Source organism: Trachemys scripta, unplaced genomic scaffold (genome assembly GCF_013100865.1).
Source record: "Trachemys scripta elegans isolate TJP31775 unplaced genomic scaffold, CAS_Tse_1.0 scaffold_26, whole genome shotgun sequence".
NCBI classification, from domain to species: domain Eukaryota; kingdom Metazoa; phylum Chordata; order Testudines; family Emydidae; genus Trachemys; species Trachemys scripta.
Genome location: NW_023260511.1, coordinates 2,759,271 through 2,779,484, shown reverse-complemented (window position 1 = coordinate 2,779,484; position 20,214 = coordinate 2,759,271). Strand labels below are relative to the sequence as shown.

Genomic DNA, 20,214 nt, shown 5'->3' with positions numbered 1-20,214 from the left:
GTATTCCAGATGAGGCCTCACCAATGTCGAATAAAGGGGAACGATCACGTTCCTCGATCTGCTGGCAATGCCCCTACTTATACAGCCCAAAATGCCGTTAGCCTTCTTGGCAACAAGAGCACACTGTTGACTCATATCCAGCTTCTCGTCCACTGTGACCCCTAGGTCCTTTTCTGCAGAACTGCTACCTAGCCATTCGGTCCCTAGTCTGTAGCAGTGCATGGGATTCTTCCGTCCTAAGTGCAGGACTCTGCACTTGTCCTTGTTGAACCTCATCAGGTTTTTTTCGGCCCAATCCTCTAATTTGTCTAGGTCCCTCTGTATCCGATCCCTACCCTCTAGTGTATTTACCACGCCTCCTAGTTTAGTGTCATCTGCAAACTTGCTGAGAGTGCAGTCCACACCATCCTCCAGATCATTAATAAAGATATTAAACAAAACCGGCCCCAGGACCGACCCTTGGGGCACTCCACTTGAAACCGGCTGCCAACTAGACATGGAGCCATTGATCACTACCCGTTGAGCCCGACGATCTAGCCAGCTTTCTATCCACCTTACAGTCCATTCATCCAGCCCATACTTCTTTAACTTGGCGGCAAGAATACTGTGGGAGACCGTATCAAAAGCTTTGCTAAAGTCAAGGAATAACACATCCACTGCTTTCCCCTCATCCACAGAGCCAGTTATCTCATCATAGAAGGCAATTAGGTTAGTCAGGCACGACTTCCCCTTCGTGAATCCATGCTGACTGTTCCTGATCACTTTCCTCTCCTCTAAATGTTTCATAATTGATTCCTTGAGGACCTGCTCCATGATTTTTCCTGGGACTGAGGTGAGGCTGACTGGCCTGTAGTTCCCCGGATCCTCCTTCTTCCCTTTTTTAAAGATGGGCACTACATTAGCCTTTTTCCAGTCATCTGGGACCTCCCCCGATCGCCATGAGTTTTCAAAAATAATGCCTAATGGCTCTGCAATCTCACCCGCCAACTCCTTTAGCACCCTCGGATGCAGCGCATCCGGCCCCATGGACTTGTGCATGTCCAGTTTTTCTAAATAGTCCCGAACCACTTCTTTCTCCACAGAGGGTTGGTCACCTTCTCCCCATGCTGTACTGCCCAGTGCAGCAATCTGGGAGCTGACCTTGTTTGTGAAGACATAGGCAAAAAAATCATTGAGTACATTAGCTTTTTCCACATCCTCGGTCACTAGGTTGCCTCCCTTATTCAGTAAGGGGCCCACACTTTCCTTGATTTTCTTCTTGTTGCCAACATACCTGAAGAAACCCTTCTTGTTACTCTTAACATCTCTTGCTAACTGCAACTCCAAGTGTGATTTGGCCTTCCTGATTTCCCTCCTGCAAGCCTGAGCAATATTTTTATACTCCTCCCTGGTCATTTGTCCATTGAGATGGGTAGGGAGTCACTGAGAGCCTGGGGTGTCCCCAACTGAGTCATTATTGTCCTGGCTTTAATTTCTGACCCTCCTGAATCTTGCCAAGTAATCAACAGTTGCCACCTGCTCAATGTCTCATGTGGTCAGGTTAATACTGCACTGCTGTAGTCTGGAGGCTCTTTGGGCAATGGCAATGGAGTGAGTTTTGTCCCAATTAATAACCTGCCCAATGCTCGCTGCTGTTGCCTGAGCAGGTTGGTGAATCACTGCAGCTGATGTTGGCCAAAGTGAGCTAACAAGACCATGTCATTGGTATAGTCAAGTTCTCAAAGCAGCATGGAGTTCAGCTCCACACCACGGACAGCTGCCTCCTCAAGCGTATCCCTCAGCCAGTCAATGCTGATACTCCTGTGGCATGTGTTGTGTCTGTGTGGCTGGTTGGGGGCTAGCAGTGGTTATTGCTATGAGGAGTGGGGGTGGAGGCAGTGACTCTGTTATCCACACCCCACACCCCATTCCCCTGTCTCACCCCTTTCCCTTCTATGAATTTACCCTCCCCAGGGGTAAATCATGGCCCTGTGCTCCCTGCACCCACTCTCTGCAATGTCCTAGAGGAGGCACCAAGCATAGAGAACCTAGGGCCCATCGGATGGAAGGTGGGACACTGACCCCAAAGCAGAGGCACATCAGGGCAATTTCTGCCCCTGTGCACTTAATGTCATCCAACCAGATGGGGTCAGATCCTTCAGCAAACTGAGTCCCACCCGGTGCTGATAATGCCGTCCCACAGTCCAACTGCCTGCTTTCTTCTTCCGCATCATTTAAGTCACAGCTGTCATTCCACAGGCTATGTCACTCCAAACCCGGCTTAGCTTGTGCACAGGGCCCAGCCAAACTGATCTAGCCAATTGAAACCAACAGAAGTGTCCACATGGTTTTGCACCAGTTTAACTAAAGTGGTTTTTAAGCTGATCTGTGTGACCTTGGTCAAATCGCTTCAACTTTCCTGGTCTCAGCTCCCCACCTCTGAGCTGGAGATGATAATAACCCTCCCCTTCCTTCCAGGGGTGCTTTGGGGACAGATTGTGAGGGACTCAGATACTATGGGAGCTGTAAAAGTGCCTGAGACAGAAACTCCAGTGTCCGTAATAGGGCGAGCTGGGTTGAGCCCCCTGATGGGGAAGTGAGGTTCATAGGGCAGGTGAAAAATGACATGAATCCTAAGGGGTTGGGAAGCTTGAGCCCAGCCCCCACTGTGCTTCCTGCCCTTTGGAAACCCGACTCTGGCTGAACCAGTTTCTGATGCGCTTTGGCTGAGTGCAGCCAACTTTAAGGATTTTAAGACAAGCCTCATGATATTTGGTGGGTTTCTTAAAGCCCCAGCTCCAGGGACCACGTGAATCTCAGAAACAAATGATAAGTCACTTTCCAGCCCTTGCAGTTGAAGAGGAAAAGATTGAAAAGGTGAGTGGAGGGCACCCTAACGGCTCAGGCACCAGGAGCCGTGGGAAAGGAAGCCCAAATGTATTCCTTCAAAACGCACCCCAGGGCAAAACACACCCCAGAGTTTTGAAGCCGATCTGGTGATTACTGGATGCTTGAGTTTGTTAATACTGAGCAGGGATGGGCCCAGGCTAGACCTGAGGCTGGCTGGGAACTCAGTGCATCCCTTGATTGGTGGGTTGAATGTTGGTCTCCAGCCTCTGTTTTCTATTTGATCCAGCCCCAAGACTCCCGTGCTGCATTTCAGTGTCTGGGGGAGAGGGATGGTGTTGTAGCATCAGAAGGGTTTCTTTAGATCTAGCCCCCTGGCAGCATTTGTCTCTAATTTCTCTGCTCAGGATATGGGGGGTTGAGCTTCCTGGGTTAGACACTGCTGCTGCTGGCTCCATTGTGAATGTGATCCCAGAGCCCTGGGGTCTGTGCCGGGGACAGACCTTCATTAAAGTCCCCCCCGTGCCCAGCTGAGATGTGACCTTCTCCAGTGGGAACCAGCCTCCTAGGGCAGCCCCGACATTAACACCTGAACCGGAGGCTCCCGGTAACAGAGAGAAATGGGGGGAAGGGCTGAGGATGGGCAGGACAGTGACTCTGCACAAACAGCCCCAGGAGCCTCAGATCTCTTGGGAATCTGCTGCCTTGTTGAGGTGCCTGCAGGAGGGAGCTGGGATGCGGTACCAGGGGCAGAGGGGACCCTGAACAGGCCCTGGGAGGGTTTCCCTTTGTGTCTCTGGGGATGGAGTCAGGAAGAGAAGGGAGGGGGAATAAGGCAGAGTGGGAGAGACAGTGCAAGGTGGTAGATTTAACCAGCTCTGCCCAGTGAGGGAGGTTACAGGGAGAGGAGAGGCAGCACAGAGGAGACAGAAGAATGGGGGCTGTGTGTTAATTCTCCATATTAAACTCTTCTACCATTACTGCCCCCCCCAGCAGAAATTAGCCATGGGGTCCTCTCAGTGGATAAATCTCCCCCATAGCTAAGTGCTGACAGGGACCTGTTTGCTCCATCAGACGCATCAGAGCTAAAAGGACTTTGGCTGGGTGTGTCTTCCATGCAACCTCCCTTCAAAGAATGCAGGCCACACTTACAGGTTGGGAGGCTCTAGCCTGGGAAGCAGTGATGCTGACAAAGATTTGGGGGTTGAGGGGGATAATCAGCTGAACACGAGCTCCCATTACAGCTGTCATAACTATAAAGGGAAGGGTAACAGCCCTCCTGTGTACAATACTGTAAAATCCCTCCTGGCCAGAGACTCCAAAATCCTTTTACCTGTACAGGGTTAAGAAGCTCAGCTACCTGGCTGACACCTGACCAAAAGGACCAATAAGGGGACAAGATACTTTCAAATCTTGGTGGGGGGAAGGCTTTTGTTTGTGCTCTTTGTTTTGGTGAGAGTTCGCTCTTGGGACTAAGAGGGACAAGACATCAATCCATGCTCTCCAAATCTTTCTGAACAAGTCTCTCATATTTCAAACTTGTAAGTACAGCCAGGCAAGGCGTGTTAGTTTTATCTTTGTTTTCTCAACTTGTAAATGTACCTTTTACTAGGGTCTTTACCTCTGTTTGCCGTAACTTTAAACCTAAGGCTAGAGGGGGGTCCTCTGGCCTCTTTAAGTTTGATTACTCTGTAAAGTTATTTTCGATCCTGATTTTACAGAGATGATTTTTACCTTTTTCTTTAATTAAAAGCCTTCTTTTTAAGAACCTGATTGATTTTTCCTTGGTTTTAGATCCAAGGAGGTTGGATCTTGATCCACCAGGAGTTGGTGGGAGAGGAGGAGGGATGGTTAATTTCTCCTTGTTTTAAGATCCAAGGGGTTTGGATCTGTATTCACCAGGGAATTGGTGAAGAGTCTCTCAAGGCTACCCAGGGAAGGGAATTAGCACATTGGGAGTGGTGGCAGTGGACCAGATCTAAGCTGATAGTTAAGCTTAGAAGTTTTCATGCAGGCCTCCACATCTGCACCCTAAAGTTCAGAGTGGGGAAGGAGCCTTAACAACAGCTAATGCAATTCTGGGCTGTATATACAGGAGAATCTTGAGTATCAGTAGAGAGATTATTTTACCTCTATATTTGATCCTGGTGTGACCTCTGCTGGAATCTGTGCCCAGTTTTGGTGCTCACAATTCAAGAAGGATGGTGATAAATTGGAGAGGGGTCAGAGAAGAGCCACAAGAATGATTAAAGGATTAGAAAACCTGCCTGAGAGTGACAGACTCAAGGATCTCAGTCTATTTAGCTTAACAAAGGGAATGTTAAGGGGTGACTTGATTACAGTGTATAAATACCTACCAGGGCTAGCTCTAGCGTTTTTGCTGCCCCAAGTAGCAAATAAATAAATAAATAAATCATGATTGGTGGCAATTCGGCGGCAGCTCTACCGCCGCTTCATTGTACGGCGGCAATTCTGCGGCGGGTCCCTCACGCCTCTCAGAGCTTGCTACGCAGGTGCCTGGAGCCGGCCCTAATACCTACATGGGGAATAAATATTTGATAATGGGCTCTTCAGTCTAGCAGAAAAATATATGGCATGAACCAATGGCCAGAAGTTGAAGCTAGACAAATTCGGCCAGTAAATAAGGTGTAAATTTTGATGGTGTAAGTAATTAACTATTGGAACAATTTACCAAGGGTCATGGTGGATTCCCCATCCCTTACAATTTTTAAATCAAGACTGGATGTTTTTGTAAATGATCTGCTTTAGGAATTATTTTGAGGGTTTTCGCTGGCCTGGTTTGTTATAAGGGGGTCAGACGAGATGATCACAGTGATCCCTTCTGCCCTTGGAATCTATGAATCCTTGTAAATTCTTTGAGGCTTCCTGTAAGTGATTCCAGAGATCCTGTGAAGGGATCTGGACCCTCAGAGTTTGTGCCTGTCTGAATGTAAATGACTATTCCTTACCAAAAGCTATAGCCATATGCAGAGGGGGATTCTTAATGTTCAGCTGTTTGTCTTTTAAAATAATAAATCTCTGAACATTCCCAGGACTTCAAAGCAGTCGTTTAAAATAAGTGATGTTTTGCTGGGGAGAAAATGCCCATCAAATGTAATCCAAAATGGGGTAGATTGGATTGTCCATCAGTGGAAGGGTTTAAATCAGGAATGGAATCTTCCCAAAAGATTTGCTGTAGCTCAATGAGACGTTACAGGCTTCATGCAGGGATATTTTCTGGTCTGTTTTATGCAGGAATTCAGATTAGATGATCACATTCTGCCCTCAATCTATTAAATTTCATAGAGTCAGAGAACATCAGGGTTGGAAGGGACCTCAGGAGGTCATCTAGTCCAACCCCCTACTCAAAGGAGGACCAATACCCAGACAGATTTTTGCCCCAGATCCCTAAATGGCCCCCACAAGGATTGAACTTACAATGCTGGGTTTAGCAGGCCAATGCTCAAACCACTGAGCTATACCTCCCCCCTTGTGTGAGCACTTTGCCCATCCCATCAGCATTGTCTTCATTAGTGTGATTAACTAGTAGTAGAAAGGTGTGATTTATGGATGAAGAGGTGAGATGATGTATCCAGAATTTTTAAAGGTGACCTGAAAAAGATCAGATCATTGGTTTTGTGACCATTTTTGCTCCTTTGTGCTCAGTCAAGGCCTGGGAGGTATTTTATTCCTTTTAAACTGATAAAATATGGCTTTAGCCCTAATTTTCCCAAAAGAATCTGTGGGGAACTGGAGAACTATTAGCTTTGTTACATCCAAGGAATCTAGCACATGAAATCAGGAGGTTTTTTTTATGCCAGTGACTATAGAATATAAGTGGCTGACTGAGAGAGGAATGTGCTTTTTGTTCAGTCAGTTTAAGCATATTTTCAAAACTGGTTTGTTTTTGTAACATAGCTTAACTCCAGATGCTTGGTGGAAAAGATCTGTTAGTTCAAGAATCAGCAACTCCTGGGCAGATTGACTTTCCTGGGAACGACATGAGGAGCAGAGAGAGGAAAAGCCAGCTTCTTCCTCTGCCTCGTTGCTGTGCTGCTGGGGGAAATGTGCTGCCCTCGGGGGCAGAGTCAGGGGGATTCTCCCAAAGCGGCTCCTTTGGTTTTGCTCTTTTCCAGCGTTAGGTTCAGAGACTCTGTTTGTGGGGGGTGTAAACCTGTCTCGGTGGGTTTAGTCCTGGTGGCAGGAGCTGGGTCTGTTCTGGAATGAAGCGACCGAGGGCTTGGCTACACTTGCGAGTTACAGCGCAATAAGGAGCCCCGGGTGCCTGGCTCACTCCCCACACTGGCAAGGCACATAGAGCGCTCTGACTCTGCAGCTACAGCGCGGCTGGTACTCCACCTCGGCGAGTGGAATAACGTTTGCTGCGCCCCCACTGGAGCGCTGCGGCGCCAGTATGAACGAGGTGTTGCTTTACTGTGCTCTGATCAGCCTCCGGAAATGTCCCATAATCCTTAAGTCAAGTGGCCACTCATGTCATTGTTTGGAATCGGCTGTAGAAATGCGGAAATGCCCGTTGAAAGCTCCGTTTCTGACAGCTGGCTGCTTATCAAAGCAACCATTACTGTGGAATGATGTGTGTGAGGGAGAAAGGCGGTGGGGGGTGGGTGTCTGCTGCCTTCTGAACTTACAAGACAGCCTCCCAAAAACCCACTCTCTCTCCCCCCACATACACACAACACACTCCCTGTCACACTCCCCCCCCACACACACACACTTGAAAAGCACGTTGTAGCCACTTGCATGCTGGGATAGCTGCCCATAATGCACCGCTCCCAATGCTGCTGCAAGTACCGCAAATGTGGCCACGCCAGTGCGCTTGAAGCTGTCAGTGTGGACAGACTGCTGCGCTTTCCCTACTGCGCTCTATGAAGGCTGGTTTAACTCAAAGCTCTCTACATCTGCAAGTGTAGCCATGCCCTGAGTGTTTTCAGCATCACGGTGTCTAGAACATCTGTATGCAGGGAAAGCGCCTGCTGCGAATTGGGGAATGAAATGTCCTAAAGCCCCCCCAACCCTTCTCCCTCCCTGACAGGCTGCAGAATAATGTCTATGATTCACTGCAGCTCGGTGGCTCCCAGACTTGAGTGGTTCACATCCCCCCTCAAACACATGTGGATAGAACGTCAAGCTCTCTCTGTGCCTGGGAGTCACATACCATAGTTTGGGAACCTCTGCTCCAGATCATCCTGTCCTCCCAGTCGATGGGGAAGGGAGATGGCTGTTGGGGAGCTGTGGGGCAGGGGGTTCATCTGGATGTGGGAGAGGGACATTAATACAGGAGGAGAAGAGAAGGGGAAAGGAAAAACCTTTTGGGTCTTTTGCTTTTTACCCAACAAACACAATATGGAGAAATCACAGCTGGGTTCCAAATAACTAACGATACCCAAACACACAAGGCCAAGCTACAAAGGCACCGCTGCCTGGACTGGTTTCTGTAAGCTCAGTGTCTGCCTGCATTGCAGCTGGAGGTGTAATTTCCAGCTTGGGTAGGCATATCCTGCAATGGAGAACAGGGTGAGCACTACTAGAGGGCTCACAATTTTTTAAAGAGATACTACCCTACTCTTAGACATTTCTCCTTCTTCAGTGTGGGGCCTGAACCTCAGGGTGAGACCAAGCAGGAGGGGGTTGGAAATTCCCCTCAGTGGGCTGGTATCCGAGGCCTAGTGCCAGTCCGCAGCACTCAAAGCCACAAATCCCTCCGGAAGGTCAGGAGATGGGCTTGAAAACCACAAGTTCTTAAAACCCTCCAGCATTTGTGGCAATTTTATTTCCCTTCTGACTTTTGGGGGGAAGCTGCTTAGAGTGTGTGTGTGCGTGCACCTGCTCCCAGTGTGTGCGTGTGTGAACCTGTTCCCAGTGTGCGTGTGCACCACATCACAGTGACAAAACTCAGCTGTAGCAGTGCACATGCAAAAATGTAGCCTCTAAGTCCCCTGCTGTCAGAGGGACTCTGCCCACTGACCCCCCTTCCCCTGTCCACTCTCCTGCCCCACACTCCCCACAGTCTCCTCTGGCCACCTGTTCCTTTAGGCCTTTCCCTTTACAGTCTCCTACATCCCGTATCTGCCACCCTATATTGGCCCTGCACTCCCTATTCACCTGTCCCCCGCAGCCTCCTGCCCCCCACCTCCCTCTGCCCTCCATTCTGCTCCCCACAGGCCCCTGACCCTCCACAGCCTCCATCCTGCCCCCACCTCCCCATCCCCTCTGCTTACCTTCTCCCCCATTCCTCTGCCCCTCAACCTCATTCCTGCCCCATATTCCATTGCACCCCTCAGCCTCCCCGCCACCTCCTCAACCTCCCTCCTGCCCCCCCATGTCCTCCTGCCTCCTTCAGTCTGCTTCTGCCACATTTCCGTTGTTCCTCAGAGTTTCCCATCCAGTCGAAACCCGCAGCCATATTCCCTGGGGAAAACATGGCTTCAGTCTCACTGAAAACAATGGGAGTGGGTGGCCATCTTTACTAGTGCAGGGGCAGCTGTGCCACCACACACCAGAGCTGCAGGGAGATGGTAGCTGTTTGGAATAAGGGCAGTTTGACTCCGTCCCCCCAGTGAGAATAACAGGAAACGGAAAAGGGAAAACAGGCGAGCTCTGTGCCGGGAATCGCGAGATGGTGGGAAACATTGAGCTAAAGATTGGGAGCCTTGTGAGAAAATTGTCAGAGCTAGCAGCTCAGGGTGTCCTGGTTTCCCTGCAGATGCAGATTGTTTTAAGTTAAAGCTTTTGGGAATCGCCCCAGGAAAGTTCTCTGCTCTCGGTGGGCCAGGCGACTCCCAGCCTTGCCCCTGACGGTGCTGCTGTGATTGTGGCTGCGGCAGCAGTTTCTGAGTGGGGGAATGTCTCTGTTCCAGGGGCCGGTTGTGCATTTCACTGAGGGGTAGTGGGCTGTGCTGGACCCCGGCCAGAGACCCTCGACAGGGACATCATGCAGGAGAATTGTGAGGCCGTGACCTTGCTGGTTAAGGATTCCTGTCCCCTCTGTCACACCCAAGGCAGCTTCTGCTCCGGGTTCTTTCTGGGTCCTTAGATTTCAGGGGGATCAGCTCCATAGCCCCCGTGTGAGCGACTGTCCCCTCCACATCCCCACCCATGGGAGAGGAGATTTGGAGATATAGTGGAGAGGCTACTGGCTTCATCTCCATCCCTAGAGCTTCCAAGGGAGAGGGTGGAGGTACCTCGCTGCATCTTTACATGTGGGCATGCACTGACACACAGAGAGATTTTGTGTGTCCCTCCCTTGCCAGGACTGTCCCTGATCTCAGAGAGGGCTCTGGTCTCAGCAGGGCTAGAAAGGGGGAAGAAGTTGTGCTACTATGCTGGCCCGAGTCATAAAATTCCCCAGGGCATGAAAACCCCTGAATCTCCTGCAGGGGGCACCATACGTCTCCCAGGAACCACCTGACCTCCCCAGAGGGCCTTCAGGAACATTTCCTCCTCCATTTGGCTTATATGAAGGCACCCACCCCGCATCAACTCTGTCTCAGAATGACTAAATTGTTAGCTCTTTGGGGTAGGGGCAACTACTGCTCTGTGTTTGAGGCCCCACTCTTGTCTGGCCCTTTGGCAGAAAGGTAACAAACATGAATAATGATAATAATAAACCCTTCGGCTCACCTATTTTACTTCCTCTGAGCAGGTCTTCCAGTTTTCATCCTGACGTGATCTCCCAGCTGGAACAAGAGGAAGAGCCGTTGGGTCCTGGATCTCCCAAGGCTCTGAGGAAAGAGGGACCCTGAGAAACGTTCATACAGGTGAGGAATTGGCTACATGGGCATGGAAACCATCCGCCATCGACATAAACAGCTGGGATTGCCGCTGAGGCCCTGTGAGGTCCCCCAGCTCTGCTGCATCTCACCCAGGTCACGATTGTGACCAGCCGGAGTCGTATCCTCATGGGAGATGTCACTCATGGTTCTCGCCTCTCGGCAATTGCTCCCTTCTCCTGAATGTTCAGATGGGGCGTGGCAGCAGAATTGGTCCCCTTTCTGGGGAAGGGCTGGTGGGGGTTTGGGCTCCTGAGTATTCAATCTCCCCAGTAATTATTTTATAAAATAAATAAATTATTTTGATTTCTCCCCCCTCCTTTCCCAGTCCCCTTTCTGAGGTTGCCTCTCCCTGGCACAGGGGACGATTCCTGTCTGGATACTCCCTCTATCCTGGCAGGTGATGGGATGGTGAGTGAAAACGAGGAGACGAATCCTAAGCAGGAAATCCCTGAGCAAGTGGAACCACATGGGACAGCACTGGGACCATCCAAAGGGAACATTTCCTGGAGGGGTGAGCAGGAAGCAGCCTGCGAGGGTCGGTGCGGGCTGGAGAGGCAGCAGGGAACCCCCCAGTGAAGAGACGAGGTAACTCCATTCAGAGAGGTTTGAAGGACCGCAGTGAAACCATGCTCCAGCTTAGAACCCGCACTAAAGAGAAACTGTATGAATGTCCTGAGTGCGGGAGGAGCTTCACTCGCAACTCACACCTTATTGTGCATCACAGGATCCACACAGGAGAGAGGCCCTATGACTGCCTGGACTGTGAGAAGGGGTTCACTCAGGGTGCCGACCTGACGAAGCACCAGAGAACCCACACAGGAGAGAGACCCTATCGCTGCCCTGAGTGCGGGAAACAGTTTGCCACTTTCTCCTCCCTTATTTCACACCGGAGACTGCACACGGGAGAGAGACCCTACAAATGCCCCGAGTGTGGGAAAAGCTTCAGTGCCAGCTCCAACCTTATTGTGCACCAGAGAACCCACACTGGGCAGAGGCCCTGGACATGCCCCGACTGTGAGAAAAGCTTCAGCGTGAGCTCCAACCTTATCGCCCACCAGAGGATCCACACGGGAGAGAGACCCTATAAATGCCCCGAGTGCGGGAAAGGGTTCACTCAGAGCTCCCACCTCGTTTCCCACCAAAGAATTCACACAGGAGAGAGACCCTACGAATGCCTCGATTGTGGGAAGAGCGTCAGCGAGGGCTCAGACCTTACTAAGCACCAGAGGATTCACACGGGAGAAAGACCCTATAAATGTCCTGAGTGTGGAGAAAGCTTCAGCCAGAGCTCCAGCCTGATTAAACACCAGAGAGTCCACACCAGGAAAAAACCCCTATAACTACCCTGAGTGCAGGATAAGTTTCCAGCTGAGCTCCACCCTTATTGCTCATCAGAGAATCCACACAAGAGAGACTCTATAAATGTCCATTCTGTGGGGAAGGCTGCAAGTGGAAGATCTCTCTAATGTCCCACTAGACACGCCACAGAGAAGGTGGCAGGAGCTCTCCCTGAATGTAATGATTCTATGCCCTGCTGACGCAACGTACAAACGTGCTTCATTTCAGGATGGTCTAGGTAGAGGGGGGCCAGGTGGATGTTTTGGGTTTCAGTGTGGCCAGAGGAGGGAGCACTGGGTACTGGGGAGACGGGTTATTTCAAGGTCTGGGGGGGAGCAGGTGTTGAAATTAGTGAGGAGACATTTCTGCAGGGGCCACACACACTTGCCAGGTCAGAGAAGAGGTGAAGATGCCCCATTGCACTTTGCGTCCATGTTGTCTCTGCAGCTCCCAAAGCCTCTCAGGGTGGGGGTGAGGGCAGGGGATGCTGTTGTTATAATTATTGGTGTCATGGCCCAGGACCCCTCTGCACCAGGCACTGTGCAAACATGGAATGAAAAGCCAGTCCCTGCCCCAAAGAGTTTACAATCTAAGTGGAGAAACGGGACAACAGATGGAGACGGACAGATGGGGGGCGGGGATCCAAGAAAGCAGACAGTATTGGTAGCATGACAGGTAGCATGCTCAGCATACCAGCACCCTAACCACTGTCAGGTTTTTTTGCAGGCCTCACAGCAAAGGAGAGTTTTAAGTTTTTCAGGGAAAGAGTGGGGGGCCCTGTGGGTCCATAGTATAAAGCAACAAGAGCTGCTGATCCGAAGTGAGAGGATGGACTCTGTAAATGCAGGGGCTGGAGACTGGGGAATTCAAGGGGGAGATTCCCAGAGAGATGGGAGATTGCCCTGTTCCTGAGAGTGCAGTATGGTGTAGTAGTGAGAGCAGGGGGAATTGGGCCTCAGGAGTCCTGGGTTTAGTTCCTAGCTCCAAGCGGGAGTGTGATCTAGTAGTTAGAGCAGAGTGGGGGTGACTGCTGAGCTCAATAACCAGCTCTGCTAGTGTCACTTCATCCCAATCACTTCCCCTCCTTTCTCTGCCTGTGCCTCTTCCATCTGTGCAATGGGGATAAGTCACACACCATCCCAGGGAGTCGTCACTAATTACTGTGTGTTCAGAGGCTCAGGAGGACAGAGGTGCCAAGGGAGGGGAAGTGTCATTGTTACTGTGTTTCATTATTATCTGATCCTCTCCCATCCCACCCCAGCTGTCTCATTAGTGGAAGGGATTTACTGAGCTGAAGGGGAGGGTTTCATCTGTTTCTAGGGAGGGGCTCAGCTCACATTGTCACATACTGGGCTTATTCCTGAACTAACTGCCCTGGGAGGGCTTTTCTTTTTGTTTCTGGATGGGGCAGGGGAGAGGTGGGGTCCTGTTTTTTTGGTTTTCTGCAATAGCAGAGACTGGATCGAATGACACAGAAGCCCCCTTCCAGTTCTATGTTCCTGCTTCTGGAAACGCAAGTTTCAGAGGAATGTTTATGTCTTGCTAAAGTTTTTACCTAATTGGATTTTGATTTTCCCAGATAAATTCCTAATAAAATGTTTATTGTGAATCCCTCGTCTCCCTGAGAATTTCCTGTTCTCGAGCTCTAGATGTGGGGAGCGAAGTGCCAGACAGGGACATTCCCCAGCCCCCCTGTTATTTTCTCCCCATCAGCAGGAATTGCTGGCTCCCCCATATCCAGCCATTCACTGATGTCTCTGCTCCCCTGATGTTCGAAGTGGGGTCCGGGTGCCTCCACGTCTTTCTTCTTGCAGCCCCTTGTGCCTCAGGGCTCAGTCTCTGTGTCCTCCCTTCCCCTCTCCTGGGGGTTAATTGCTGCAGGGGTTAACAAGCCACCCAGGCAGAATCCAGGTGCTCCAGCTGGGTGTGAGCCCCCAAGGCCAGTTCCCAGTGGGCTGGAGCCAGGCACATGGCCAGACGGGGAGCAGCCCAGCTCCTTGTCCCCAGCACCGTCTCCAGCATCTGTCCCCACTCAGCTCTGTGCCCAACGGGTCTGAACAGTGACCTTTTCCTGTGGACACAGAGCAGTGCAGGGCTGTTTACGTCCTGACCACACTTTATCCCAGCATCCCTGTTCCTGGGGCTCAGACCCTGATGGACACTGAGTCAGAGACCCATAGATCAGCCAAGGTTGGGAGTTCGTTTCCCCAGGAATTGAAACTAAAATAGCTAAAAGAGATTATTGTTAATTACCTAGGCAAGAATCTCTCATAATTTGCCTATGATTAAAACCTCTCTGTCCCTCCCAACCTAGCTAAAAAGAACTAGTTACCAAGGCCTGGTCTACACTACGGGGTTAGGTCGAATTTAGCTGTGTTAGGTTGATTTAAAAATTAATGCGTCCACACAACCAACCCCATTCCGTCAACCTAAAGGGCTTTTAAAATTGACTTCTGTACTCCTCCCCGACGAGGGGAGTAGCGCTAAAATCGACCTTGCTGGGTCGAATTTGGGGTAGTGCAGATGCAAATCGATGGTATTGGCCTCCAGGAGCTATCCCAGAGTGCTCCATTGTGACCGCTCTGGACAGCACTTTGAACTCCGATGCACTAGCTAGGTACACAGGAAAAGCCCCGGGAACTTTTGAATTTCATTTCCTGTTTGGTCAGCATGGCGAACTCAGCAGCACAGGTGACCATGCAGTCCCCCCCAGAGTCGTAGAGCATAGAATGTTTCTACGCTCCCCTATCATCTCCGTCCCTGAGGTTATCGCAGATTAGAAGGCGAAAAAACCTCACTCGCGAGGACACATTTTCCAAATTCATGCAGTCCTCCCGCACTGATAGGACACAGCTTAATGCCTGGAGGCATTCAGTGGCAGAGGCCGGGAAAGAATTAAGTGAACGTGAAGAGTGGAGGCAGGATGCGATGCTGAGGCTAATGGGGGAGCAAACAGACATGATGAAGTGTCTATTGGGGGAGCAAACGGACATGATGAAGCGTCTGTTGGAGTTGCAAGAAAGCCAACGAGCACAGACCCCTGCTGCATCCACTGTATAACCACCTACCCTCCTCCCCATGTTCCATAGCCTCCTCACCGAGACGCCCAAGAACGTGGGGGGAGGCTCTGGGCACCCAGCTACTCCACTCCAAAGGATGGCCCAAGCAACAGAAGGCTGTCATTCAAACAGTTTGATATGTAGTGTGGCTACAATAAGCAATGTGGCCTTCTCCTTCCCTCCTCCCCAGGGTCGGCTCCAGGCACCAGCTTAACAAACAGGTGCTTGGCGCGGCCAACCGAGAGGGGCAGCACGTGTGGCAATTCGGCGGCGGTGGGTCCCTCACTCCCTCTGGGAGCGAAGGACCTGCCGCCAAATTGCCGCCGCTGATCGCAATCGCGGCTTCCCCCCCCCGAATTGCTGCCGCCGATGCATGGTTTCAAAACAATAGTTACTTTATTTCGAAGGGGGGAGGGTGATTGGCTTACAGGGAATTAAAATCAACAAAGCGGGTGGGTTTGCTTCAAGGAGAAACACACACAACTGTCACACCAAAGCCTGGCCAGTCATGAAACTGGTTTTCAAAGCCTTTCTGATGCGCAGGACGCCTTGCTGTGCTCTTCTAATTGCCCTGGTGTCTGGCTGCTCAAAATCGGACGCCAGGCAATTTGCCTCAACCTCCCACCCCGCCATAAATGTCTCCCCCTTACTCTTACAGCTATTATGGAGCACACAGCAAGCAGCAATAACAATGGGAATGTTGGTTGTGCTGAGGTCTGATCTAGTCAGCAAACAGCGCCAGCGAGCTTTTAAATGTCCAAAGGCACATTCTACCACCATTCTGCACTTGTTCAGCCTATAGTTGAACTGCTCCTTACTACTATCCAGGCTTCATGAGCCATGGGAGCAAGGGGTACGCTGGGGTAGGTGCGACTGTGCGGTGCTGCCAGCTGGGAGAGCAGCCTGAGGCAGAAGCTTCCAGCTCGCATGATATTCCAGGCAGGACTGAAATGAGATGAAACTTAAAGAGGAGAATGACCTGGAGTTTCTGGCTCCCATTCAGTGCTCTAAGAGGAGGATAGCCATATCTGTCCAGGCGCCCCGATCGACCTCACCGAGGTCTGCCAGGAGCACCCAGGAGACGTACAACAGCTATCAGTCCTACTGCACCATCTGCTGCGAAGGCAAGGAGCTGCTGCTGTGTAGCAATGCAGTACCATGTCTGCCAGCAGCACCCAGGAGACGTACAGTGACGGTGAGCTGAGCGGGTTCCATGCTTGCTGTGGTATGGCATCTGCACGCGTAACCCAGGAAAAAAGGCATGAAACAATTGTCTGCCATTGCTTTCATGGAGGGAGGGAGGCCTGATGACATTTACTCAAAACCACCTGCGACAATGTTTTTGCCCCATCAGGCATTGGGAGCTTAACCCAGAATTCCAATGGGCAGCGGAGACTTCGTGTGGACATACGCAATCGATTGTATAAAATTGGTTTCTAAAAATCAACTTCTATAAAATCGACCTAATTTTGTAATGTATACATACCCCAAGCAAGGGTGACACCCTGTTTTTCTATGCAAAGGAGCCCACTGCACAGTGTGTGTGGATCAAGAGATGGGTGGGGGAGCTGCAAGCTAAGCAAACTAGAAATGACCGGTTGTAAGATTGAAGGTCAAATTGGGCAAACTGTCTGTTACCCCAAGAAATCCAAGCAGCATGTTTCCACGCCAAATTATAAACTATACATTGTTTTCCTTGCAAAGCAAATATACCATGGATAACCTGTCTGTGATTTTATATGATTTTATAAAAATATGCTAATGAGTGTGAATATAATGTAGCTGGAATATGCTTCATGCAAAAGGTCTCTTGTAAGGTATCATTATAAAGCTTATAATCTACTGAGTGTGGTCATCCTATTTGTATAAATATATCACTCTTGTATCTGAAACTAGAAATACGAAATATTACTCTGAGGTCCTATTGTAGTTATGCAAAGTGTGGGCCATTAATGGTGGTTTGGAAACTTAATGGCTCCCATTAACCAGGACAATTACCTGTAGATGGCTCAGTTTTACTTACTCAGTAAGTCTCCCTGTATACCTGTGGGCTGGCAAGTGGGTAATGAAGTCTTACAGTGACATGTGATCATGTCACCTGAACTGGAATCCATCTTTAACCTGGTGCTTTTCCATTGAGAAGGAGGGGTGGGAACCCAGAGGGACAAAGAATTCCCGCCTTATGCAAAAGATATATAAGTGGGTGGAACAGAACAAAGGGGGCAGCCATCATGAGAAATCCCCTAGCTACCACCTGAGCTGGAACAAGGGCTGTACCAGGGAAAAGGATTGTGCCCAGACTAGGAAGGTGTCCAGTCTGTGAAAGAAACATATTGAAACATCTCTGAGGGTGAGATTTTACCTATATTCAGTTCTATTACTGTATTAGGCTTAGACCTGCGTGTTTTATTTTATTTTACTTGGTAACTCACTTTGTTCTGTCTGTTACTACTTGGAACCACTTAAATGCTACTTTCTGAATTTAATAAAATAACTTTTTACTTATTAATTAACGCAGAGTATGTATTAATACCGGAGGGGGGGCAAACAGCTGTGCATATCTCTCTATCAGTGTTATAGAGGGCGAACAATTTATAAGTTTACCCTGTATAAGCTTTATACAGGGTAAAATGGATTTATTTGGGATTTGGACCCCACTGGGAGTTGAGCATCTGAGTGTTAAAGACAGGAACACTTCTTAAGTGCATCCGAAAGAAGTGGGCTGTAGTCCACGAAAGCTTATGCTCTAATAAATTTGTTAGTCTCTAAGGTGCCACAAGTACTCCTGTTCTTCTTTTTGCGGATACAGACTAACACGGCTGCTACTCTGAAACTTCTTAAGTGTGCAGCTTTGGGGCATGTGGTTCAGACCCGGGTCTGTGTTGGATCAGACTGGCGTGTCTGGCTCAACAAGACAGGGTGCTGGAGTCCCAAGCTGGCAGGGAAAGCAGTGGCTGGAGTAGTCTTGGCATATCAGTTGGCAGCCCCAAGAGGGTTTCTGTGATCCAACCCGTCACACTGTCTTTCACCCCAAATTAGTATGGGGAACATTTTTGTCTTGTGAGTCAGATCCTTCCATATGGGAATAATGTGTTTTGTTCTGTTGTAAACCCTAAATAATGCAACATGTTTATATACAACCAAAGAATGCATGAAATATGTCCTCCAAATGTAGAAAATTATAAGGGATTTATAGGAGGGACCTTAGAAGTAATAGGATTTGCCTGGCACAAGGAAGAAGGAATGCTGAAAGACATAAATCATGATATAACTTTGGAATATTAAGAGATATTCCTTTAAAGGCTGGGGGAGGATTCTAGGTGATAGTAAGGGCTAATAATGAAATACAATTCTTGAACTGAATCAGATAAGAAAAGGATTGAAGACATTTTTTATACACCAGCACCATCTACTGGATATTTGCGGGAGCAGCAGAGAAAATGAGAACTGAAATCTGAGAACTGACTTGGCCCATGTCCAATAGAAATCAGAGCGTAGCCCCCTCCATCGAGCTCTGAAATTAGGGTACGTAAAGCTGAGGTCATCGTGTGCAGCTAGACAGTTGACTGAACCCAGCAAGAAGCTGCAGAATCCTAAGGGCAACAGATGCCTGGACAGGGGCAGTGAAGCCTTCCCAAAAGTGGGGGGGCAAGGGGCCCCTGCCCCTTTCATGACCCCACCCTACCCCTTCAACCTGAGGCCCTGCCCCCAGCCTAGCCAGAAGCTGGAGCGGGCTGGGAGCCATGGATTCTCCACCTGCCCAGGTGGAGGGGCTGAGAGCAGCCCCCGGTCCATGTCCCCGCCCCATGGGCCCAGTAGCATAGCTAGTGGGGTGCAGGGGAATCAGCCGCTTCCTCTCAGCACATTTCCAAAAAGCGGCGCGCCTGCCAGCCAGCGCTGAACTCCTGCAGGCAAGGGGGGCAGCACAGCCGGAGGAGCCATGGGGAGGGGGCGGCACAACCATAGGTTATCTTGCTGAGTCTGCACTCTCTAGTGAGACCTCAAGTAACCATATTTTACATTTTAACTTCTTTATCCGTCCAAGCAAATTGCCCTAAAAGAGATTGAAAACAATAAGTTTAAGCAATTGTCTAAACTTGTCCCTTTTCAACCGAAGCCATTTGAACAGTAGAAACCACACTCTTAAAAGTGCCTTGAAGACAAATGCATCCTTGGAAGTGGGATAAATGTGTTAGGTAATAAAGCAATGAGAATGGATGATCATAAGTAAACGTAATAAGAAATTTGGGTAGCTTGCATTGTTTCTTGGTATAACTCATAAGCCTCAACTCCTCTGTGATAATTGCTTTCAAGACTGTATTGTGTGTGTAGTACACACCTAGAACATTGGTTGTGTCTATTGTGACAGGGTCAGACCAGATGGCTACAGAAGAGTGGTAGAAGCAGATATATTAATCCCAGATTAAGTAGATCCCTTTTCCCTGGGTAAGCTAACAGGGGCAGTTCCAGAACAATCAGGAACTTGCTGGAACCAGTTAAGGCAGGCAGGCTAATTAGGACACCTGGAGCCAATTAAGAAGAAGCGGCTAGAATCAATTAGGACAGACTGGCTAATCAGGACACTTGGTATAAAAAGGCTCTCACTCCAGTTAGTGAGGTGTTGGTGTAAGGAGCTGGAAGTGAGAGGGTGTGCTGCTGGAGGATTGAGGAGTAGAAGCATTAACAGACATCAGGAGGAAGGTCCTGTGGTGAGGCTAAAGAAGGGGTTGGGAGGAGGCTATGAGGAAGTAGCCCAGGGAGTTGTAGCTGTCATGCAGCTGTTCCAGGAGGTACTCTAGACAGCTGCAGTCCACGGGGCCCTGGGCTGGAACCCGGAGTAGAGGGCAGGACTGGGTTCCCCCCAAACCTGCCAATTGCCCTGGACTGTGGGTTCTACCAGAGGGGAAGGTCTCTGGGCTGTTCCCCAACCCACATGGTGAATCTCTGAGGCAAGAAAATCTGCCAAAAAGCGCAGGACCCACCAAGATAGTGGAGGAACTTTGTCACAACTGGTGCCAGCAGTGGGATTTTGGTTTGCACAGCGCTGCGGAAGAAGGAGGGTGATTTAAAAAAAAAAAAGGGGGGGGAGCGGGGTTATTTATTTTTTTCACCACAATGGATGATGAAGTGCGGGCACTGATACAAGCCATGGTGGCCCAGCAGGAGGCTACCCGTGTCCAGGCAGCCGCCCAACAGGA

At 49.8% G+C, this 20,214-nt stretch overlaps 1 protein-coding gene across 1 annotated transcript; it reads left to right on the top strand.

The window, feature by feature from the left end:
• Positions 1–2,369: 2,369 nt before the first annotated feature.
• LOC117870336 (zinc finger protein 774-like) lies at positions 2,370–13,532 on the top strand. The gene is given in 4 exon segments (XM_034757471.1): positions 2,370–2,856; positions 10,490–10,604; positions 10,945–11,941; positions 11,943–13,532. Coding segments are annotated over 2 exon segments (795 nt in total). The 5' UTR covers positions 2,370–2,856; positions 10,490–10,604; positions 10,945–11,245; the 3' UTR covers positions 12,042–13,532.
• Positions 13,533–20,214: the final 6,682 nt, after the last annotated feature.